A 25,404-nucleotide genomic window follows, 5' to 3' on the forward strand; every position below is an offset into this window, starting at 1 on the left:
CCTCATGTAACGACTTTCATTTCTCCACCTCACGCTGTTCTGCTTTTTATCATCCAGAATTATAGTATGTTCAATCACATGTAAAAAGAAACATCGTACATTCAAGAGAACTGCTGAAATTAAATCTAAATAAAAATGGAAACCTGAAGGACTGTTATATGTTGTATGCCATTTATCCATTTAGCATAGCCATTTTGCTGTAAACTTCACCATCTCATAAAACACCAACTTCAAGAAACTGAAACAATACTGACAACTTTGTGTAGCCATCACCAAGATGTCATAAATGCCATTGGAACTTAACCAACAAGTCATGAAAATGTACAAAGAGATCTCTAAGCATTTACAGAACAGTGAGGAAACCTGCTTTTATTCTGTTGTTTTCAAAAAAGTTTGAAAGGAGCACAATGCAAGTGTGAGAAAGTAGAATACTGTGAGTAAAGATAAGAGTAACTGAACAAGAACGGAAGTATGGAAGCCACAACTTTCTGTAGGGATCTCTGCATTTATTTTAAGCCCATTTTTCTTGCCCCTCTTGACACTTAGGGCTATTTTAGAACTTTATGCTGGTTCACTCAGCAGAACGAACCACCAAGCTTGGCTGGCTAGGGCTCCCTTATGCTCTAACTAAAGAAAGACAAATAACCACCAGTCTGCTCCGTGATTTTGCTCTTAAGAAAATAACAACCAGGAAAATAAGTGGCTTCTTGGTGACGGGATTCGGTGAACCACTGAACCTAACGAGACGCCATCCCTGTAATGAACACAAAATCACTTAAATTTTCATATGAATCCTTTCCAGTTTAATGATTCAGTCCTTAAATTAATATCATACAAACAATAAATTCAACTACAAAAAATGGTTTATCTGCACACACATAAATAAGAGGAAATGTTCTCTGTGATATAAGGCACTAATTATGAAACCACACAAAGAGTCCTCTCAGATGAAGGTCTAGATTTTCCTTCTTTCATTTCTCTTGATTTATAATCTAGATATGAATTTTCGTATGCTTTTTGCATCTTTTCTGGCAGTGGTACATTCCAGTTTTCTGGGGGCTCCTTCCTTTTTTCCCATACATCATTTCTGTAATGGGCACTCAAACGGTTGTAACGTCGCTGCTTTTCACTCTCTATTACTGCCTTCTGCAAAGATTGAAGATTACAAACATAAGTAAAATATACATGAATTTTTACTTCTACAAAAATGGCACAAGAAATCATTTACCTGAAGTCAAACACCATTCAGTTTACATATTGACCGCAGCTTCTAGTGGATTATTGCCTTAGATGGGAAGTACAATATAGCATATGCTAAACAGAAAACTTTTTTGTAAAAACAGAAAATTATTATAAATACTTGAATCAAGACAATAGTCCAGCTATATAAAGAAGCAATAGTTCATGAAACTAACCAAACATGAAAGTTCCAAGAATTCACTGCATTCCCTTCAATTTAATTTAATGGGATGATTAATCCTTTCTCACTCAGCATGCCGATCTATTGGTGCGAGAGGGTATGGCGAGAGCACTCACAGAGCTGATGTATTAGCTTATTTAGCTGTTTTGGTCATTTGTGGCACTGTTGGATTTCAATAGATGATCGAGATGGTAGCTTAAAGCAGTAGGTTTCATTTTACTCAACAGATCGAACCACCAGTCCTACAAAATGTTTTGATTTTCAACAAATGAAATATGTTGACAGGGATGTTTTGTTTTCGTGGTTCAAAGTCTATTTTTGTTTGGCTTGCAAATAGGTTAATTTTAACTTATGATCAGTTTTGTTAAGAGTTTATATCGTTTTGTTGATATTTTGCGTTATCAGATTTCCCCAAACCAAAATGACGTATATTTTTGTTATTCCTATCGTACGGGCATCAGCCTTTTTAATTGCTGGGCCCAGTTCAACGCTGAATGATTCACGAATGCTTGAATATTTAAATGCTTTAAGACAATGGTACAGATTTATTACCAAAAGTGATCTTGTGTGGGAAGTGATGACTGTACTCATGAAGATACATACTCCCACAGTTACAGCTGCTCACAGTGTATAACAGTGAGGATGATGTCATCAGTGAAAGTAATGTGTGCAGTGAATAACTTAGTGTTATACTTCAGGAATGAATTACAGTTGACAAGTCATGCTGATATCAGTTTATTCAGATTAAATGTAATTTTTTTCAGCATTAATAGTAAAATATTCAGACAAAATAATGTGCAATATTTTTGTCATTGAAAACCAATTTTTCATTCTTCAAAGTGTATTTTCCAAAATTCAGTAATTTTTCCATGTTTTCCTGGCCACCTTTCAAGCAAACTAAAGTGGAGAATAGGGTATAGGTCAGGGGAAGATACGGATGAAAGGGGCTGCACCTATGGTGTTATCACATGGAAGGAGAGGGGCAAGGAGGCACACATTACATGCCTCCAGTCAGCACGAGTTACGGCAGTGGTATCGCCAATGCGGAGCTGTCATACTCACTCAGTAGATGTCTTGGTTACATGGGTGCACTTACATAGTCCATTTAAAACAGCATTGAGAGAATTTTATCAGCGTGCCTCGCTATCAAAAACAGGGTATGTGCGTAGTGTGTGCTAATTATTAATTCTTCAATCCCCTTGTACGTTTGTTGGTTTATTCTTACTCGTTACTGGATATTATTCTGTGTACATAGACCTTTGTGCAATGGATCCGAACAAAAACTCACCAGACTGTTACCAGCTGAAAAAGAAGCACAAAATGTTGTGCCCAGCGAGAGAAAAATGATTTTGTCCGTTTATGAGCATTTCCGAGTGAAAACTGCTGCCGACGGGATTACTACTCTTCATGAAACAGCGAGGCAGACAGCTGAGGCAGTGGGAGCTTCATATACAACCATGCTCAAAGTAAAAGCAGATTATAAGAACAGAAAAGGGATGCAGGCCCCTCCAAAGCATAGAGGAACACAAAGGAAAGTAACTTGACTACAGAAGTATGAATTCTTTACTTGAGCGGCAATGAGGAGAAAAGATCACGTGTTGTAAAGGGAGAATGATCTTAACACTAAAAGAAGTGCTACCACTTGTTAATGAGGACGATCTTCCAACGTTCTCTAAAACTACCATGCAGAGACTACTGTTAGATATGGGATTAAAATACATAAGCGAAGGAGACAATTCATTGTTAATTGACAGAAAAGACATTGTCGCTTGGTGTTGTAGGTATTTACGCAGTATTCGCAAGGTAAGGGCCAACGGGAAAACCATAGTTTATAATACCAATATAAATGGTCCGTTATTGGACATAAATTTTCCAGCTAACTCATTCTTGGTTGCCAGCGTTTCACCCTCGTGTGCTAGGGTGGGCTCATCAGTTGGTACCTAGCACACATACCAATACGCTGGCTAGTGCATACCGTGGAGGCCACTGCGTAGGCTAACTGGAGCCACCAGCAGTGCCAATGCACTAAGAGACTTTGTCTCATCAGCAAAAATTGATGCCTGCTTGGCCATCAGATGATATAGATGTTGATTCCCATAGGGAATCTGAAATATTTGTCCTGAATGAGTAAATTTATAATACCAATATAAATGGTCCGGACATGGGCAAACATCGGCCATACAAAGTCCAGGATTTGGGTTGATGCATCTATTAAATCAGCCAAGCAGGCATGGAGGGAGAGCCTCACATCAGGCAGCAAAGTGCCCTCGGGCAGAGGGGGCGTGTATTGCTGATCTATGCAGGGACTAAATGTGGGTTCATGGATGGAACAGAACTTATATTCGTGGGCAAGAAGATAGGTGACTACCATGGGGAACTGTATGGTGACCGGTAGGAAGAATATTTCACAAAGCAATTATTACTGAACATACCGCCTAATTTGGTTATATCCCTAGATAACGCTTCATATCACTCAGTGAAAAACAAGCGTGTGCCCAAAAGTAGTACTATTCTGGCTTGGTTGACAAAGAAAAATATTCCCTGGAAACCTTCTATGAATAAACTTGACTTGTGGAACTACTCGATAAAGTTTGGGCAAATTATAATGCCAACTATTGCATTGATAATCTGCCAGCAGCCTAAAGTCAAGGGGTGTTACACTTTCCTCCATATCACTGTGTACTAAATCCCACATATTACCAGGCGAGTTGGCCGTGCGGTTAGGGGCGCGCACCTGTGAGCTTGCATCTGGGAGATAGTGGGTTCGAACCCCCACTGCCGGCAGCCCTGAAAATGGTTTTCTGTGGTTTCCCATTTTCACATCAGGCAAATGCTGGGGCTGTACCTTAATTAAGGCCATGGCCGCTTCCTTCCCATTCCTAGTCCTTTCCTATCCCATCGTCGCCATAACACCTATCTCTGTCGGTGCGACGTAAAGCAACTAGCAAAAAATGTCCCATATAACTTGTGTGGAGCCAAGTGAAGATATACACTGTGGCTAACAATAAAACTTGCTCAAAGAAGTGGAAGAATTAATGCAAGAGGGAATACGTCAAGTGACTTAGGAACAATGGCAAAATAATGTAGAACACATGAAACACACAGAGAATCGCATGTGGGAAGCCAATGGCCTCACAGAAAGTCTTCACAACAAAACTGACATCAACCTCAATGATGACAGCTCCAGCTGCAGTGACGATACTTCGTGTGCTGACCACGACACTTGATTCCGACTTAGGTGTGCAACCACTTGATACAGATTAATTACTGCTGCATAAGGTTAGCTGACACAGACACTACAACATGCTGCATAATGATATAAACATAGTTTATGTCATTCTAATAATCCGATGAAATAGCAACTCTTCGGCTTATCCTAGCTATATCTGGGGTCACAGCAGGCATCTGAGATCATAGTTTTGGTTTTAGGTGGGGGGTTGAAGACCGGATGCCCTTCCTTAAGCCACGTGATTCTTGAGATGAAAATCTCGACCCAGAATGGACAGGGACTTGAACCTCAGCCTTCTGGGTGGGGAGCCAGCACCTATGTCACGCAGCCAACCACACCCCCAATCCAATAATAATAACAACAACAACATTAAATATTTTTATTTATAAAAATAAGTGGTTCGTGGTGTGGGTTACTGTAATAATAATAATGTTATCTGCTCTACGTCCCACTAACTGTTGTGCATGTTTATCAAGAACTCAAGGGAGACTTCATTAGTTAGTCGGAACATAAAAAATGATGAACTCTTCTCAGAAGAACTCTTAAGGTTTCACATTACTTTTTCCTGCCTGCTGGCTCTTCAGAAATGTATGCGCGTGTGTTTTGTATTCATGAATCATTCAAGATGAATATTTTCGCACTACAAGATATGTGGTTAAGGTTATTTTTAATATATATAACTTTCCCTGTTTTTATCTCCTTGTAAGATATGTATTGTTTAATTTCCTGTTGTGTATGTTTATCAGGAACTCAAGGGAGACTTCATTAGTTAGTCAGATCATAGAAAGAACCATGATCTCTTCTCAGAAGAACTCTTAAGGTTTCACCTTACTTTTCCCTCTTTAGAAGTGTGTGCGCGCGCGTTTTGTATTCAGGAATCATTCAAGGCAAATATTTTCGCACTGCAAGTTATGTGGTTAAGTTTATTTTTAATATGTATAACTTGCCTTCTCAACGATGCATGTGTTTCTACATTCGTCCCTGTTTTCATCTCCTCGTAAGATGTGTATTATTTAATGCAACACCTTGTATTAAAAAACTGGGTTATATGAAGGAGTTATATCATGTTCAAAATCATGCTTTCACGTCTCTGCACAATATTTAAAATAAAAATTTTACCGTTGGTCTTTAGAGCTATTGTTGAGAGTGAAGGTGAATTTCCTGTTATGTATGTTTATCAGGAACTCAAGGGAGACTTCATTAGTTAGTCGGAACATAGAAAAAATGAGGAACTCTTCTCAGAAGAACTCTTAAGGTTTCACTTTACTTTGTCCTGCCTGCTGGCCCTCCAGAAATGTGTGCGCGTGTGTTTCTTTTTTATATTCAGGAATCATTCAAGAAGAACACTTTCGCACTGCAAGATATGTGGTTAAGGTTATTTTTAATATGTATAACTTTTGTTTTCTCAACGATTCATTTGTTTCTATATTCGTCCCTGTTTTTATCTCCTTATAAGATGTGTATTGTTTAATGTAACGCCTTGTGTAATATAAATGCCTACATCTTGCCTGTTTCCCACATTTTGGCTGATGATGACGCAAACACAGCGTCGAAACTAGTTCCAAGTGCAAATACATGTTATAAATAAATATAACATTTCTGTATTGGAAAGGTGGACCGTTTAAGTTTTTTCTAACATCCTTTCTCAGTTCAATACGGACAAAATGAAATTCCTATGTTTAAACTAACTACTTTTACGGTCTTCGGAGATGACCGAGGTGCCGGAATTTAGTCCCGCAGGAGTTCTTTTACGTGCCAGTAAATCTACCAACACGAGACTGTCGTATTTGAGCACCTTCAAATACCACCGGACTGAGCCAGATCGAACCTGCCAAGTTGGGGTTAGAAGGCCAGCGCCTTAACCGTCTGTGCCACTCAAGCCCGGCTGGGTTACTGTAGTCAAGTCCTAGTTCGTGTACCAGTTTGTGAAAGTCGGGATACCAGTTACAATGAAGGGGAGCTGGCATCTCAGACATATCCTGAATCATGGCCATCCTTTTGTTCAGGCAGCTAGGACTACATTATCCACCAGTTGTTCCTAACCTGTTAGAGGAGAGATCATTACTGGGACTATGTTAAGTAGGGTAGCATCCTGCTTCACAGAATTTTCACCGAGAACCCTCAGAGCGTTTTAAGCAAGCCTCGGACCTATGGGAATAATGGAGTCCCACTTCCACTTGACAGGAGAGGGACTCCTTGGAAACAACATGGCAAATGAAATTGAATTTGATGGGGAGCTATCAATATTAACGGGGCTTATGGAAGGAAGAAAGAAAGAACTGGCTGAGTTAGTACAGAGAATGTATCTGGATGTGTTAGGAGATAATGACATTTGGGTCAGGGGAGACAATGAGGAAAAGATAGGAGATTATAAAGTTTTCTTGATGGGTTTTAAAAAGGGAAGAGCAGTATGTGGTGTACGACTGTTTATCAGGAATACTACTGCATGCAACATAGTTTCTGTTAGACGCATAAATGAGTGAATGATGTGGGTAGATGTGGCAGTTGGAGGAATTCGGACAAGAATTGTCTAGGTGTATTCACCATGTGAGGGTATAGATGAGGAGAAAGTTGACAAGTTTTATGAAACAGTGAGCAAAATCATAGTCAGGGTCAACAGCAAGGACAGGATAGTGGTAATGGGCAATTTCAATGCGAGAGTTGGAAACAGAACTGAAAGGATATGTACGGAAGATATGGAAGCTAACAGGAATGGGAAATATTTACTGGACTTCTGTGCTAGTATGGAATTAGCAATACGAATATATTCTTCAAGAATAAGGCTATTCACCACCACATATGGGAGGGTAGGAGCACCAGATCCATAATGGACTAAATCAAAACAGACTAAAAATTCAGGAAATCGGTTAGGAAAGTGCAGATATTCTAGGGATTTTTTGATGAAACAGACCACTATCTGATGTGTAGTGAACTAATCTCCAGGCCTAGGACAGAGAAAGTGAAATCTGTCTACAAACGAATAAGGGCAGAAAATCTCCAGGACGAGGAAATTAGAAGTACATGGATACGATCAGTGAAAAGTTCCAAACACTAGACAGTAAGCAGGTTCAGGATATCGAAAGAGAATGGGCAGCATACAGGGATGCTGCAATAGAAACAGCAAGGGAATGCCTAGGGCAAACTGTGTTTAAAGATGGGAAAATACAAACAACTTCGTGGAATAATGATGAGAGAGCAGTTTGTAAACATAAAAAGAAAATGTATCAGAAATGGTTGCAAACAAGGACTGATTCAGACGGGGAATTGTACGCAGATGAAAGAAACAGAGCAAAACAAATAATTGTTGAATTCAAGAAGAAATCATGGGAAGATTTTGGTAATAACCTGGAAAGGCTAGGTCAAACAGCATGGAAACCTTTCTGGATGGTAATAAAGAATCTTGCAAAGGGAGGGGAAAAAGGAAATGATAGTGTTTTGGGTAAGTCAGTTGAATTCATAATAGATCCCAACAAATCGCTGGAATGGTGGAATGAATATTTTAAAAAAATTCTCAACGTAAAAGGAAATCTTTCTGGTGACGTCGCGAACAACCAAGCTCATGGGGAGGAGAACAATAATGTTGGTGAAATTATGCTTGAGGACGTGGAAGGATGGTAAATAAACTCCGTCATAAAGCAGCAGGAACAGATGAAATTAGACTTGAAATGGTGAAACATAGTAGGAAGGCAGGGATGAAATGGCTTCATAGAGTACTAAGTTTAGGTTGGGATGTTAAAAAGGTACCTTCTGATTGGACAAAAGCAATAATTGCACCTATCTATAAGCATGGGAACAGCAGGAAGGATTGCAACAACTATTGATGTATTTCAGTGATCAGTATACCAGGCAAGGTGTTCACTGGCATATTGGAATGGGGGGTGCGATCAATGGTTGAGAGTAAGTTGGATGAACACCATTGTGGTTTCAGACCACAGATTTTCAGTATGTGCCAGGTAATTGAAAAATGCTATGAGAGGAATATACAGTTATGTTTTGTAGATTTAGAGAAGGCATATGACTGAGTACCGAGGGACTGCCCAACAGGCTGTCTACTATAAAAAGACCTCTGGAGAGGCCACACACCATTATTATTATTATTATTATTGCAAAGCTGTTCATCCAACTTACACACCACCCCCTTGTGTCAACAGCTTGCTGTGTGTTGTGAAGTAGCCTAAAATAGGAATTGATATGATTCAATTACAACCATCCTTCCATATAGTGTTGGCATTAGGAAGGACATCCGGCTGTCAAACAGGGCAGAATCCACATGTGCGACGAACTTCATACCCGAGACCCCAGAGCTGTGGGATAAAGCGATAGGAAAAAAAGCAGCAGCTGATTCAATTACAACATAGAAGTAATTTATTGCACCCCCAGCTTCCAGAGTTCCCATTACTTTCTTGCAGATTCCTTTCATTCATATGCTGGCAGATATTAATGCATATTATTCTGGGCCTTCCTCTTCTTTGTCTCTGTGGATGTATCCATTACATCATCACCATACGACAGTGATCTTCATCCATGTGTAATAATAATAATAATAATAATAATAATAATAATAATAATAATAATAATAATAATAATAATAATAAAGGGTATAGAATAACGTGGAAACTATATCGGCTCCACCAATACCATTATAATTTCTCTACAAGTTGGTGTTTAAAAACCAGCTTTATTATGCCTTAATAGGGAACATTCTCATTTTGGAAACTTGAAAATTCTTACTGAAGAGAAGTCCGTAATTTTCCTTTGCTGTTTTCTTTGTAACACTGCACACTCTACAAATTTCTCTACCATACCGACAGCAACACACACCCCCTCACCAACTTATGACTGTCCTTGAATAAAGCTGTGAAATCTGGCCAGGACTGGACCAACCAGAAAGCCAGGAATTCCCATCTTACACACCATCCCATCCTGTCAACAGCTTGTTGAGTGTTGTGAAGTAGCCTATAGCAGGGATTTTAAACTGCCATGGTACGCAGCTAGTCAGGGTTTTAACTAATTTTAGGTCGTTGAACAAGAATCCATTGTCTGTTTCTATGTATCAAGTCACGCTTTCTCACAATAGGTATATCAAAATAGGGGATAGACTTGAATATTGAAAATAAAAAGTACTGATGAAAGTTGATAACTTTGGAAAATTTTATAAATGTTTTATACTATTTATATTTTTAAATGGTTGAATGTTGTCTTGAATTATTATATACAATGAATAATTATTGAGTATAAAATGACAATTTATGAAATATTTAGCATTTATTGTAATATAATACTGATTTACAAAAAAACGCATGGACAACTCTGAGACAATGACACTTCAGCAATTTATTTTGACAATTCAGTGTGATTTACAAGTGAAAAATATAACTTTATTTGTATCTTTATGAATTTATAAATGTGAATGAAAAAAATAAATGAATTAATGGTCCTATATGTCCCCTTGGAATGAACGCTTGGCTGCTCAGTGCCTGACTGCATCTTGTCTTCTCTTTTCAAACACCAACATTAGTCGGCCATCACTGGTACATCCCACCTCCCCTGGTATCTACTTTCTGCCTCCTTGATATCCTGCTGGAACCTCTCCCATATCTTCACTAACAATGCCAAGATTTTCCGGAAAGTGATCGAGATGAGAATGAAAGAAGTGCAGTTTCAGACTCATTCTACATCCCAACTCTTTCATATGCTCCAACATTTTTCACTAATTTTTCTTACTGTTCATCCTTTACATTTCCTAGGAACTTCGTCATGATGTCTCTCATTGAAATCCATGCAGCAAGTTCCACGTCATTCATCGTCTGTTCGGTTTCTTGTCTTTCAGAAGCTTTCTAATTTGTGGTCCATTAAAAATGCCTTCCTTGACCTTTGCATCTGATAAATGAGGAAAATTGCTTGCAATGTATTTGAAACAGGGACTACTGTTGTCCAAGGCCTTAGCAAACTGCTTCACAATTCCCAGTTTGATGTGTAGCAGTGGCAAAATAATGTTTTGTGGGTCAACTAAGGCAGCATTTGTAACATTTTTTTACACCAGGTGTCAAAACTTCTCTCTTGGGCCTAGCTCTGCTGTCCCATTCACATAAATAACAAGAAAATTTAGTGAAGCCTGCTTGTTGTCCTAATAGAATATCACACACCCTCAAGTCACTACACACATCCTACCTGTGCTCATGATATATGATTTTGTCTAAGACAGTTTGCAATTTGATACAATTTTCTTTTAGTGAAACGGAATGTGCCACAGGAATCAAAGCTAGAATGTTTCCGTTATGAAGTAGCAATCCACAAACAATCTCCATTCTTCCAGATTGTAATCCCTCTCTGGCTGTTCTATCAATCCTGGAATGTGTCAACACTAGGTCAGATCATCTTCCTTCTTGAAATACTTCCTGAACTCCGTATCTCCATGTCTATACCAAGAAGAGGTAGTTCTAGCAGTTCACTTTTTTCCTTCATGAGACCAAGGTTTCATATCAGATTATCAACACCGAGTGTTTAAACAACTGTGGACTTACTGTATGTGTGGTTGGTGAAAAATCCATATCAACTTCCTCGTCATCAGAATTTGAGGACCCCTCAGAGTCAGGTAAACTGGTAGGAGGTGAAGACATTGGAATTTCCAGTCCACGAGGAACACATCTCATCGCAGACTTTAAATTTGGGTATACAGTACTATCCTTCTTTCTCTTATTGAATCCTGCTACTTTACACCGGCAAAAGTAAAAGTTACTGTTATGGTCCTGGGGCTTGTGCCAAACCATCCCTATCCAAACTGGAAGGGCCTTACATTTCCCAATGCTCCACTGTCGTAGGTTTTCCAGGCACGTTTTACAAATTACGTCGGGAGTCCATGACTTGTCCAATTCTCCTAATTTTGCCTTAAAATATGCATAAATATTAACGTTCAACCGATGCAGTTATTGGACTACTCTGTCCCTTCCTAATATAATACTCATACACGTAACAGAATGAGTCTGGCTTATTCACACATCATCTTCTAATTCCTGACACACTTGCCATTTTCACAACGCAACACAATTAAAAAAGGTCAGACTTCCGCCACACTCAGGAAGCAACTGACTATCACAGGACTTCACCGCATTGCCGTGACCACGAGCAAAAAATAAACTCTGTTTTCAGACTAATTCAATGGAGAGGATGAAGTTGGTGGTGGAGGTTTGGATTGACAAACACACGCAACAGTAACAAAGCAAACTGCGGCCACACTAACAACAGCCAATTCGCTGTTATCACGAAGCAGCACATAGCCGCAATGACACATTTTCAGACAGTACATGGCAATTAACACAAAAACCACATGTGTTACAAAAGAAACAATGACATTTCTGATATCAGGAGAACTTATTTAATTAAAATCACTTATCAGATGCTTTGCTGCAAAAAACATGCTACATTGTGAATTTAGAGGTTGCTTATACTTACTGTATATATATATTTTTTTTTTTGCTAGTTGTTTTACGTCGCACCGACACAGATAGGTCTTATGGCGATGATGGGACAGGAAAGGGCTAGGAGTGGGAAGGAAGTGGCCGTGGCCTTAATTAAGGTATAGCCCCAGCATTTGCCTGGTGTGAAAATGGGAAACCACGGAAAACCATTTTCAGGACTGCCGACAGTGGGGTTCGAACCTACTATCTCCCGAATACTGGATACTGGCCACACTTAAGCGACTGCAGCTATCGAGTTCGGTCTTACTGTATATAAGGAGACTACTTAAGTTCAGGTTCCTTCTAGATGAACATTTTTTTTTTTTTTTGGAGGGGGGATGACTTGTACGCATATGAGTGGAATGTTCCGGATAATTTTGAGTTACAGAAACATATTTTATAATTGGGCTTGGTACCGAGCTCGATAGCTGCAGTCGCTTAAGTGCGGCCAGTATCCAGTATTTGGGAGATAGTAGGTTCGAACCCCACTATCGGCAGCCCTGACGATGGTTTTCCGTGGTTTCCCATTTTCACACCAGGAAAATGCTGTACTTTAATTAAGGCCACGGCCGCTTCCTTCCCACTCCTAGCCCTTTCCTGTCCCATCGTTGCCGTAAGACCTATGTGTCGGTGTGACGTAAAGCAACAAGCAAAAAAAAAAAAAAAAAAAAAAAAAAAAAGAAGCCTGAAATCTTTGAGTTATAGAAAATATATAACACGTAAAACATACAAGATTCCGTTGAGAAAGGAAAATCCCATTGAGATATTGATAATTAAAGTTATAGAAGTTTGACTGCATTTCAGTTCCTTCTTCTTGACCTTTTCCTAATTACCTTGGGTCTGCTCTTTGTATGGATTTAACCCAATTTTAATGCCAGATTATTTTTGTGGTGCCAACCCTAAGTGGAGGGATTTATTCATTATTGCTTGTTTCTGTGGTGGTCAGTAATCTGATGTGTTCTATGCAAAGTTACATATTAAGACGAACACAAAGACTCAGCCCCCAAGCCCGAGTAAACCAGACACCGTTAAAATCCCCAATATGGCCGGGAATCGAACCTAGGTGGCTGACTACGCTGACCATTCAGCCAAGGACCTAGACTTGAGTACTCCACAGAATAGAAATTATTTTTTGATTGCTCCTTCACCTTGAATAAACTTACTTAATTAATCAATCCTCTTGTACCTGCTAGAGTCGAGGTTTGGCAGAGAGATTACCATGCTTTCTTGTCTTGCATCCCTGATTGGGCTACTGTCCATCTCAATCCTCTTGATTTCAAACTGTGTGGCCAAACCACAACTGGCTCTCTCGATTATTGATGCTAGGGGTTTAATGCCTAACATTTTCCCGATGGTGGTATTTCTGGCATGATCTCTCCTGGTCTTTTGTTCGACTCACGTCAGGTATCTCATCCCAGCAGCTTGTAGCTCATTTAGATGTCGAGTGCCTTCAGGACTCGATAGTATGTATCGGCACGAAGACTGACTTGTAAACTGCCGGCTTGATCATCTTGGTTACTTACCTCATGTTCACAAAACTGCAGCATAATGAGTGGTAAAGGCTTCCTGCTGCAGGGATGTGGTTATTTAGTTCTACATCCATCTTCCCATCTTCAGAGTGTGTGACTCAAGTACTTGTTCCAGTTCCTTGCCACCTAAGTTCCTGTTCAATTCTCTTGTACTAGACACTTTTACTTTCTCTGTGCTTGTAACCATTCCAATGTTTTTCATTTCCTTGTTCCTAATATAAAAGTTATACTAAAGAGCTCTAGGTGACTTTGCTACGATAGTAACGTTATCTGCAAGTACCAACTCTGTGATGAGACCCAGCTTGAAATTGCTGACTTTAAATTTATTTCTTTGCTTTTCGCATCTCCTCATGATTTAATCCAAAAGGACTATAAACAAGTACGGAGGCAGTTTGTCTCCTTGGCACACACCACCTGTTGTACAAATTCTTCTGACTTTCAGTTGGATGTCCGTATCTCATTTCTGAACCTTTTATTGAAGCTTCTTATTGCTTGTTGAAGAAAACATTTTTTCTCTTTTTGAGGACATGCCACATTACTTTCCATGGTACCCTGTCAAAAGCAGATCTAAGAAGCCAATGTATGTGTCTACTGTGTTGTAAGTTCTGCTCACATATCTGGTGAAGGGTGGAGATCAGGTCTCAAGCTCATATTGAGAAAGGAGAGAGTATCTGGCTTGCACCTAAGGAAACCATAGATAATTGCTTGTCTCAGGAAGTATGTGCGATTAAGAGTTAGGCAGTGAAGCCGCCAAATGGCAAGCCTGGATAAAAATATTCTAGCCACCCTTTGTTCTAGAGAAGTACATTATGGTAACACATTCAAATCACCCCATCACTTACTTCCCACCCAACTAACTGTAACCATAAGAACCATAAGAACACCACCATGTAAGGTTTGTCCTTCAAGATTTTAGCCAATAAAGCAGTATGCCAGTACTCTGCTATTCCAAAAACAACCCAACAAAAATAAGAACAAAGAGAAAGCCAGATTGATACACTGAATACAATTATTTCTTACTTCTATCTTCATGGTGGCATTGCAATCAACAAGAAAACTGATATGTTTGAACAGATGTACTTGTTTTACAATAATAATATTAATGTTATTGGTTTACATCCTACTAACTACTTTTAGAATGTCTGTAAATCTACAAATACAAGGCCGGCATCTTTCAGCACTTTCAAATACCATTGAACTGAACGAGGATCAAACCTGCCATACAACTCTAGTAACATGGACCAGTACTTCTGGTTTTCAAAACAGAAATAGAATCCAGAATTTCATTTGACACTGAGGACCTAAACTGATTTTGGTTCTTTTTCACCAAGCTGAACACACATTCACACTTAGCATTGATGCGCGGTAGAGTAAGAACAGAAAGCATTAGCCTGGATATCCTATCATATTTAGGAACACCATCAGCTCCACGAATGTTCATCAAGCAAGCCCATTTGGTGTCATCTGTCAGATTCTCACCCTGAACAGTAGCACAGTCATCAATCTGAAGAGCTACAAATTGATTTTGAAGCAGATTCATTGCATCCTCAACCGACTCACTGTCCTTTCTCGGCAGCAATGATGGAAATATTTCTATAAAGAATTGAACACAAGAAAACTGGGCATCTTCAATTTTTGAAACATCTGCAACCTTTGCATGTTTCAGTACTTCATCACTGAGAGGGAATTTGTTAATAATATAATCAATAACATGATGTGCAGAAGTAACCCGTGGTAGATGAAAAGAATGTTGATTTATCTCTATCATTAACTTTCTTCACCAAGTTAATGGTCTCAAGGCCAATGACTAGCTCATCATTGTCTCCCTAACTCTCAATAGAATGGTATGGAACTTTTAATAAAAGGGAACTTTTGATCACTTTTGGTTTAACAAATCTGGAAAGCAGCTGCTTTAACAGGTTCGGCATTAGTTCTAGCAGTTTATGAATGTGAGGGGAAGCACTCTGAAGTGTAGAATTAAGATTCTCAAATAAAGGAATGACAGCATACAGGAAGGCACAGCATGCCTTATTTATGCCTGATGACAGAAGCATAAAAAAAATTTCTTCACGATTTTGAATAATGTTCTTATTCTTTAGCAGAGGAGTAACAGATTTTGAGACACATGCAAATCTTTCGGGAGCGACCAATTCTGACGACCCAGTAGCTTTCCTCTTTTCATGGTCTTTGTAACTATCAGGCTCGGCTTTTGGGATAGTAAATAATGTTAAGCTTGTAGTTGATGCAGACTAAGCATTAACAAGCACCTCATATTTAAAGAAACCAAGTAGCGGATCCCATTGCTCTAACAGCCTCTGCATACACCTCCCTAACATTAGCCATCTTGTGCAAACATGTCCCAGTATCTTCTTTGTTTCCTTGTTATGAAGCTCTTGGAATTTCTTAAGGTGTTCCTTCCTCTTACAACTCTTTTCTAAATGATAGAAGATGTATGCTAATTGTTCATCAACTTTATCAGGCATACTGCTTGCACCTTTCTCAGCAGCCAAGTTAATCAAATGGCATGAGCAACCCAGTACAAAGACAGATGTCTGTGCTTCCCTTAAAACAGCAGCAACTCCATTCTTATTTCCAATCACGACTGGAGCATTGTCAGAACAGAACGCTACACAATCTTGAATTGGTATTTTGTAACACTCTAACTGTGAAATTACCAATATTACGTCCTGCTTTGCCACAAAACAGGTGACGGCAATTGGGCAAAACTTAGCATTACTATTATTGCTCCCATCCACAGCTAAAGAAAATGGTTCAATTTGATGTAACCAATGAGTTCACTTCTTGAATCCCTAGCCATTTCTTTCAAAATGTGTGTGGTTTTCGTACGACCACAGCCATATTTTTTTGCAATTTCTGAACCTGGAAAGATTTTCCTAAACAGAGCACCAGCATGATCAGCAGCAGCTAACGGGATATTATGTTAATGTTTAATTGAAGTGAACAAGCACTCCGCTCTTACTATATCAAGGTCGGCTCCAAAAGAGGTAGAAAACTAATTAATTTTCTGACTGCCATCCTTAAATTTTGTATTGGAGATGTGTTTAACAGATTTGATGTGACTTACTAGTTCGGTTCATTCTCCGTGAGAAACGTTTATATCACACGAGCACATGGAACAGAATACGAATGTATTGCCTTTCTGTGATCGTATAAAACAAGGAAATTCAGCAGAGTGTCTGTCTGTTAGGTCATCAGCCCAGAGGCTAGTTGTATCCTCAAATAGCACCACCAAAGGTTATGCGGTTATAAGGAAACCCGAAAAACCAATGGCAGCACCAAAATGAGGCGTACTAGGCAAGATGAGGAGTGAGGTAGTTTGCCATTGCTTTCCTCACTGGGTCAAAAAGTACTATTGCAGCACGACTGACCCTATGAGCAGCACCTTTCATAACACTCAGATGCACTAGTCATGCTCTGAATGTCATTACTCAGCACTACCCATACCCCAGCAACTTCCATATTGTCACAGCCATGGATGTTGACTGGGACTTCGGTGGAAGCTACACTTTACTCTGGCCTGTGCCAGAGTATGCCTCGCAAAAGATTGATAATATTGTTTCCTAGTTGAACTCATTATGAACACCACTAAAAGTACTAAATCGCTTACAAATTCGTCACACAATTCCACGAGTTTCAGAACTACTGCCAATGTTATTCACACCCACACACAAACAAACAAAGCCTTTCAACTAATACGAAGCAAGTCACAGTTACTAAGGTTGTTATATATAAATTAACAGCCTGCTACTTTTCAATGATTTCTTTTCTTCAAAATGACAGCCTGCTACTTGCTTGGGAACATCTCAGTGAATTAAGTAGCAGTTGAGCTCGAACAGGTGATAAAAGCACGGTGATAATCGATAATGTGATTATCGATACATTTACCAGTCAAATTTCAAACACTGCATCTCGTATTACCAGCTACTACCGAAAGTCAAACAAATCCGATTTGACCACAAAAAGCGAAAACAAGCGTGGATATTCAAAATCTGTACAATAACGTTGTTCATCCACACAACCGTAAAACACACTCAAAATCCGTACATTTTACAGAAAAAATGGAATACTTGGCAGGTATGATTCTGGATATGGATCAGATAAAGCATTCCAAGACTTGAATTAAAACAGTTACCCAGAAACTATTTGGAGGAACTGAGGAAAAATATAGAGCAAGACCACACTCAGCTTGTTTGCTATTAAAACCAAAATTCTACACTCAGATATCCAGCTTTCCATCCTATTGCCTGGGCTGTACTAATGAATAGAGTTACTTAACCACAGTCAATGATACAAAGATGGTGCTTATATGGCTAAACTCATTACTTACACAGGATGCTATGCTGCCTTTACTAACACATTGTTCACAATTATTGTAGTCCTTTTTCCACTGTGAACAATCCAGTATTTCACCAAAGATGAAATACTGATGAAAACGTGCTTTGATGCTGGTACAATCTTTATATTCCTCATTGTACATTTCACATGGCCGTATCTGTAATGAAAAATACAATGAAGTTCACTTTTATTACAAAGCACACTGATGATGTAACAAAAGGTGGAGTAAGAATCCTGCAACCAAACAATGTGAGAGAGAGAGAGAGAGAGATTCTGCTGATTCAGAAACATATAAATAAGCAATGACCTGTTAATTGAAAGAAAGTTTTTTTAAAAATGCTCCTTAATGCTAACTACCTTATACCACTTATGTTTCAAAAGAAAAGGGAACATGGATTGATGACGAGAGAGCTTATTTGAAGATGGCTGGTGTAAGATGTGGAGAATATCCTTGTTCTTTTTGTTTTCATGTTTGTCCTTGTCTTCTCTTTCTACTGCTCCCTCTTCTTATGCCAACCTGTCATTGTATTCATTCTGTTATGATTCTCTTTATATGACTTGATTTGACACTGGTTTGTTCCTTCCTAATACAAAAATAATAAATAAATCCCACTGGGATCCTTTTCTCCTTTTTTTTTTTTTTTTTTTTTTTGGTTACATGTTCTAAACTTTTACTATCTGCATTTATCTTTATCTTATGTTTATTCTGTTTTCCTGTGTTTATCCGGCTTTCTTCTTATCCAACACTTCCCACATCAAGATGAAGATCTGTCCTCAATGAGTGGGGACGTCCACCCTCCTAGAAAAGCTGGGAAGCAGAAACGTGCTTGTCAGGGGCTGAGAAGAGTTGTATGCACAGTCATTAAAAAAAAAAAAGGAATCAGCGCATGGCATTGTTTAAGTTCCTTGCAGGTAAACTCTTCACAGAAACATCTTAACCTATAGGCCTAGACATGATGATGTTCATTGTTGCGTATCCACAAAGTTTGTATCTACATGGGAGGGGAATTATATTCTGATAATTAGAATTATGCCAATATCTTTAGTTGAAAAAGATTTTCTATATTTTCTTATTAACCAACATAACAAACTTATCTTGAATTTATTAAAGTACCAAAGATACAGAATAATCAAGGGTAATTGACAAGCTTCGATATTTTCCCGGGATATTAGGCCGCATAACTATAGAAGTATGTGTGCTCACCAGCCTGTGTCATTTTGTCTTGACAACGGCTACAGTAGTATAGCAGAAAAGACGACAGTATTAAAATGTCTATGCGGCCTGGTATCCCCCAAGAAACATCAAAGCACATCGACTGACATCGGCCGTGAAAGCCTGCACCAGTAAAAATGTTTTAAATTTTGAGTGTGAGTTTAGACATTAGTAATATACAGAGAATTTATTTGAATGTTGTCCCAGCTCTGTGAATAAATGCTTAGTATGGTGACCTTCTGCCCAAAGTACACAGAGTTTGATTCTCAGCCGGGTTGGTGATTTTCGTCTTCACTGCATATTTCTGCTGTCTTCAATACCAGATTTCATTCTAGGTCGGGCCCTATCTCACAGACATGCAGGTCACCCATGGGTGTCAACTCTAAAGATCTTCATGTGCCATGGCTATAGAGCCAAGCTCTGCATTCAGGAGACGAGTGGGTTCGAACCCCGTCATCGGCTGTCCTGAGAATAGTTTTCAGTAGCTTCCCATTTCCACTTCCACGCAAATACCAGGACAGTTCTTATTCATAGACCAGGCCACAGCTCATTCCTTCCACTTCCTTACTTAATTCCATTCACCATCACTAATTTCACCTTCATTAGCACATCAACCGAGGTTGGCAACAGGAAGGCCATACATGTCACGTAATTTCATCCCACCTCATTCCTGACCATGCCTCAGGAAACTGGATTGAACTGTACGTAGACATACATACATACATATATTACTTAAATGTTTACGAGTCAATTATTGTCTCTGATCATTTTTCACAAGTAGGGAGCTTAGTAGTCAAACAAAGGACGTTATAAACAATGCCTTCTGTAGAGATTGTAATTTCATTCTTTAATGTTCATATCCATTACATAGTGAAAATTTTACACAGTTAAATCTATTTATCTATTTCACTACGTCTTGTGATGGCAAGAAGAAGTGGGTGGCTACAGGTATATGCAGAGTTAAAAAAAAAAAAGCTACAGTAATCTTGAAAACATTGTAAGAGAAGTGATACAGATTCTATTGAATCACACTCAAAATATTATTTAGAAACGTAGAAACAGCAACTATGCAGATAGAATGAAGCATAGCTGTAAATGGTTGTTTTGGAAGCTACACGGTGTGCGGTGCTTCAGAGCGAGTGAGAAAACCATGAAAGTTTGGTCAATGGGATTAACATTCATGATGAGAAGAATGCAATGTGTAGTTTGACATATTAAAAAAAGTTACTTGGCAATAAATAGGGTCCAAAGGCAGGTTATGCACAACTGAAAAATGTGGTAACATTTAAACCATAAAAGGTGACTTACCAAATTTCTTTACACATAAGTGCTCTGTGTCAAGAATGCAAGATATCAGATGTGAAGATCAGTGGATGCTGCATAAAAATCTGTGTGTGAAATAGTTTTCAAACAGTAGTTTGTCAAAAAAAGTAAATATTTGAGCCAGTAAGTAATTCAAAGAAGTGTAATGTAAATACAAATTGGTCTGACAAGGTACCAAAGGTGACCCCATTCAGTGTCACAGGGGAGCAGAACACTATCCTGATACAGTGATATAGGAATTACTACCATCAGGGTAGTAACATTTCATTTGAAGCCAATGGTTTCCTCTTGGTGTGCAGATTTGTATGTTAATGACTGAAGCCTACTTGCAGCAAAATTTCTGCATAATAAAAAGATAGGCAATTATGTGAGAAGTGAAATTTAAGACATATTTCCATTGAAATTTCCTATGAAGAAGGACTACTTGATGTCAATAGAGCCTATCCTTGTCTTCTCACCACATCAATACAGCTGACTTAACACGATGTGATCAGTTACTAATATCTTCTTGAACTGAATGCTGGGAGCAGTCTATTCCCAAGCACAGTACATCAATGATATGTGTATAGAAGTTGAATCAGAGATAACGCTTCCTGCAGATGATGTTATTCTGTACAGAGTAATAAATAAGTTACAAGATTGTGAGCAACTGCAAAGTGACCTCAATAATGTTGTGAGACAGAGAGTAGGCAATGGTATGATGATAAACGGGGTTTAAAAAGTCAGGTTGTGAGTTTCAAAATTAGGAAAAGTCATCTCAGTTTTACTTACTGCGTTGATGGGGTAAAAGTTCCTTTTGGGGATCATTGTAAGTACCTAGGTCTTAATATAAGCAAAGATCTTCATTGGGATAATCACACAAATATGATTGTAAATAAAGGATATAGATTTCTTTGCACATGGTTATGAGGGTATTTAGGGGTTGTAGTAAGGATGTAAAGGAGAGAGCATATAAGTCTCTGGTAAGACCCCAACTAAAGTATGGTTTCAGGGTATGGGACCCTCACCAGGATTACTTGATTCAAGAACTGGAAAAAATCAAAAGAAAAGCAGCTCGATTTGTTCTGGGTGATTTCTGACAAAAGAGTAGCGTTACAAAATTTGGGCAGGGAAGACTTGGGAGAAAGGAGACTAGCTGCTTGACTGAGTGGTACGTAATACCAATATGAATGGTCCGTTATTGGACATTATAAATTTTCCAGCTAACTCATTCCTGGTTGCCAGCGTTTCGCCCCCGTGTGCTAAGTTGGGCTCATCAGTTGGTACTTGGCACACCCACCAAGACACATGGCTACTGCATACCGTGGAGGCCACTGCATAGGCTACTTGAAGCCACCGGCAGTGCCAATGCACTATGAGAGACTTTGTCTCCTTACCAAAAACTGATGCCTGCTTGGCCATCAGATGATATATACATGTTGATTCCTTATATTGGTATTATAAATTTACTCATTCGGGACAAATATTTCAGGTTCCCTATGGGGATCAACATCTATATCATCTAAGTTGTATGTTCCGAGCAGTCGGTGGAGAGATGGCGTGGAATGACATCATGCCTCATCCCAGCTACAACGCTCTGACTCTGCAGTTACCGTATACATTCTAATCTCTCCACTGCAGTTCACAACACAAACAACTCTATCCTATTTCACCAGACCACCAACAAAAAACAATAACTTCATCCCGAGGTCCCTCATACTTTTTTCCACGGAATAATATCAATTTAGTCTCACCGGCATCTCACACCGATGTCTTCACATAACATTCGAAGCTACAGAAGTCAACTAAAAGAATAAGCGAAAGTTTCAACCCGCAACATATTCCTAATAAGCAATTACCTACAAATAACTGACATCATTGTTGCCATTCAAACGCACTGAATACCCATGAGTCTCCATACACACTGACCAGTCTCCATACCGATCTCGGTGCTGCAACCAGACAACTTTCAGCTTGATGCATATAAAACCTCATTTGGCTATGGAATATTTTTTTACCCCCGGTGATTTTAACTAAGATAAACCACTCTGCATTTTTCTGAAATATCAATGCTACATTCTTCTTCCAACCTTTAAAACAACAAGACGCACTTGGTACTAGATTTTTTTATATCCTTGCTCACCAAGCTGCTCTTGTGTAAATATGTATATAAATTGTAAAATTCTCAACTGTTCAATTGGACAATGTAAATACTGTATAGTTACCAAGCATTGACATTACTTTTTGGTTACAAACATTGACGCCGAGCACTACACCCTTTCTCCCCTGATTGTTATAATGTAAATATTTTTAAAACCTTATTCTCAACTGTTCAATTGGACAATGTAAATACTGTATAGTTACCAACCATTGACATTAATTTTTGGTTACAAACATTGATGCCGAGCACTACACCCTTTCTCCCTTGATTGTTATAATCTAAATATTTTTAAAACTTTATATTTTCCTATGATTGCGTCAACTGTTCTCCAGAGCACCACTGCCGAACTCTACTATTTTAATTTTACACATTGGTGCTGACTTCTCATTCTATAAACCATCACTATTGTACAACTGTTTCTCATACTTAATTTTTGTAATGTGTATTAATAATATGTATTAATCTGTGCATGTCAACTTCTAACCATGTACCTGATTTTTGCCTTGAGGAGATAATTTGACTGACGATGCCCTCAATGAAGGGCGAAACATGTCTCAAGTGGATTCAATAATAAATTCCTAAATTGTATAATTTATATTTATTGAATAGGTGACAAAACAAACCTTTTAGCATCCTACATGACATCAGTAGACGAATAAGTTTGAGTGGTGTCTTTAAAAGTAGGAAAGAACACAATATGAAGATAATGTTTGAATTCAAGAGGACAAAATGGGCCAAATAGCCTATTAATTTATAGGAATAAGTTACTGAGGGAGATCTTCAATAAATTTCCAATTACTTTGCAATCATTTAAGAAAAAGTTAGGAAAACAACAGATAGGGAATCTGCCACCTGGGCAACTGCCCTAAATGCAGATCACTAGTGATTGATTGATTGATTGATTGATTGACTGATTGATTGATTGATTTACAGCAAAGCTAAATACTCTTACAACTACAATAGAATATATTTAATATTGTTAATGCTTTAAGAATTCAGTCATGAAGCGGGTACAGTACCGTGATTGTGCAGACATGAGATTTATGATATGGTACCAGCCACTCATCAGGGAGCTCGATAACATTTAAACTTTTCCGAAGATACCATTCTTCTTTAGCTTCCACAAAAATAGTTCCAAAAATATACTCAATAGAAATGACCTTGTGTTTAGGTCCCGAGCTTCTTTCTTTCAGACATTCACAGCCAAGAGAAATCTCTCATACATGATGACATACATACAATGCTCAAAATCGCTTAACAAACTTATTAGTGCGGTACTATCATAAGGCATTACGGCTACTGTGTGTAGGAATCGGATTGGCTTTATGGAATGAAAATTAATAAATTTGTACGATTGCAAATAAAATAAAAATTGGTCCGGTAATGTGAGAGAAACTAAATTAGCAAATTATTTTGTTAGGTTTTTTTTTTTTTTTTTTTTTTTTTTTTTTAGTACGCTAAATGCCATAGTACAATACCGTGACTGTACACACATATGAGATTTACGATACGGTACCAGCCATTCTTCAGGGAGCTCCATAACCTTAGACTTATCCGAAGATACCATTCTTCTTTAGCTTTCACAAAAATAACTCTACGGGTTAACACTATATGCTCAATAGAATGACCTTGTGTTTAGGTTTCGAGCTTCTTTCTTTTTTTTTTTTTAGGCATTCATAGCCAGGAAAAATCTCTCATTCCCTTCGTTCGTCCAATCGTCAACCACACACCAAACTCTACACAAAATTTGCGGGAGTTAAAGGGACGCAGTGTTGCCAACTCCTAAGTCCAAATTCCCCCCCAGATCACTTCCAAAATCCCTCTAAATGGGACAAAAACCCCCCAAATCATAATTATTATTTTCGTCACCATCATATTGATTAACCCTTTGTTGCCTGAATAGTGAAAAATAATAAGTATACTTGATTTTTTCACCTTATTCTAATGGAATATGTTAAAATAGTAAATGCTAGCACTTTCAAATCATAATTTTAATTTTTGGTATGTTTTTGGGGCCTGGTACTTTTAAGTACCGTCAGGCATATAGGAGGCTTCATATTTGGGTAGATAAGAATGTTCACATTTTGGAATTATATCACATTTATTTTCTCAAAATATTAGTAGAACATGCTTTTCATACCTAAAACTATTACAAAAATGTAAAAGCAAAATTTAAAGCAAATATGTGTAATAAGAGTGAAGTTTCCTAATATTATTGTTCATATGTAGAACATCTTGCAGACATCCTATACAGCTGACACATTATGATACTCTCCAAAGCAGTTTTTTTTCATTGCAGCAAAGAAAAACACTACATGTAGTAAACTTTGAATGCGGTCTTGACTGCACCTTCTTTCCCGAACACACCTCACATCGACCACGGTTTTTTACAAAAACAACAAAATGATTTCCACGATTACTTAGTCTGACATCACTGGGCACAGAATATTCTGTTTTCCTCCTTTTTGGTAGACAAGTTTGCTCTGGTGACTTTGGTGATCTCATATCTCGTGAAAGTTTTCCTGGAAGAGGAATGTCTTTCTGGTTCATCAGTCCTAGGGCCACATTACGCCGGAATGCCATTAGAGGGACTTTTTCATGCAGATTACAGTATATAATGTAGGCATTGACAAATGCTATCTCAATCATTCCCCTAAATAATCTATGCCACCATTTTTGGATCGACGGCCTAACCATATACAGTACGCCTCGAAGTCTGTCAGCATGGTCCACTCCA

At 38.5% G+C, this 25,404-nt stretch overlaps 1 protein-coding gene across 1 annotated transcript; it reads right to left on the reverse strand.

Annotated features, from left to right (window-relative positions):
- Positions 1 to 751: 751 nt before the first annotated feature.
- Positions 752 to 24,411, reverse strand: LOC136863124 (synaptic plasticity regulator PANTS). The gene is made up of 3 exons (XM_067139466.2): positions 24,184 to 24,411; positions 17,984 to 18,148; positions 752 to 1,146 (listed from the first exon to the last, which is right to left on the reverse strand). Exons 1-3 carry the CDS (start codon positions 24,232 to 24,234, stop codon positions 919 to 921), a joined length of 444 nt encoding a protein of 147 aa, XP_066995567.2. The 5' UTR covers positions 24,235 to 24,411; the 3' UTR covers positions 752 to 918.
- Positions 24,412 to 25,404: the final 993 nt, after the last annotated feature.

This window comes from Anabrus simplex, chromosome 2 (assembly GCF_040414725.1).
Source record: "Anabrus simplex isolate iqAnaSimp1 chromosome 2, ASM4041472v1, whole genome shotgun sequence".
In the NCBI taxonomy this organism is placed as follows: domain Eukaryota; kingdom Metazoa; phylum Arthropoda; class Insecta; order Orthoptera; family Tettigoniidae; genus Anabrus; species Anabrus simplex.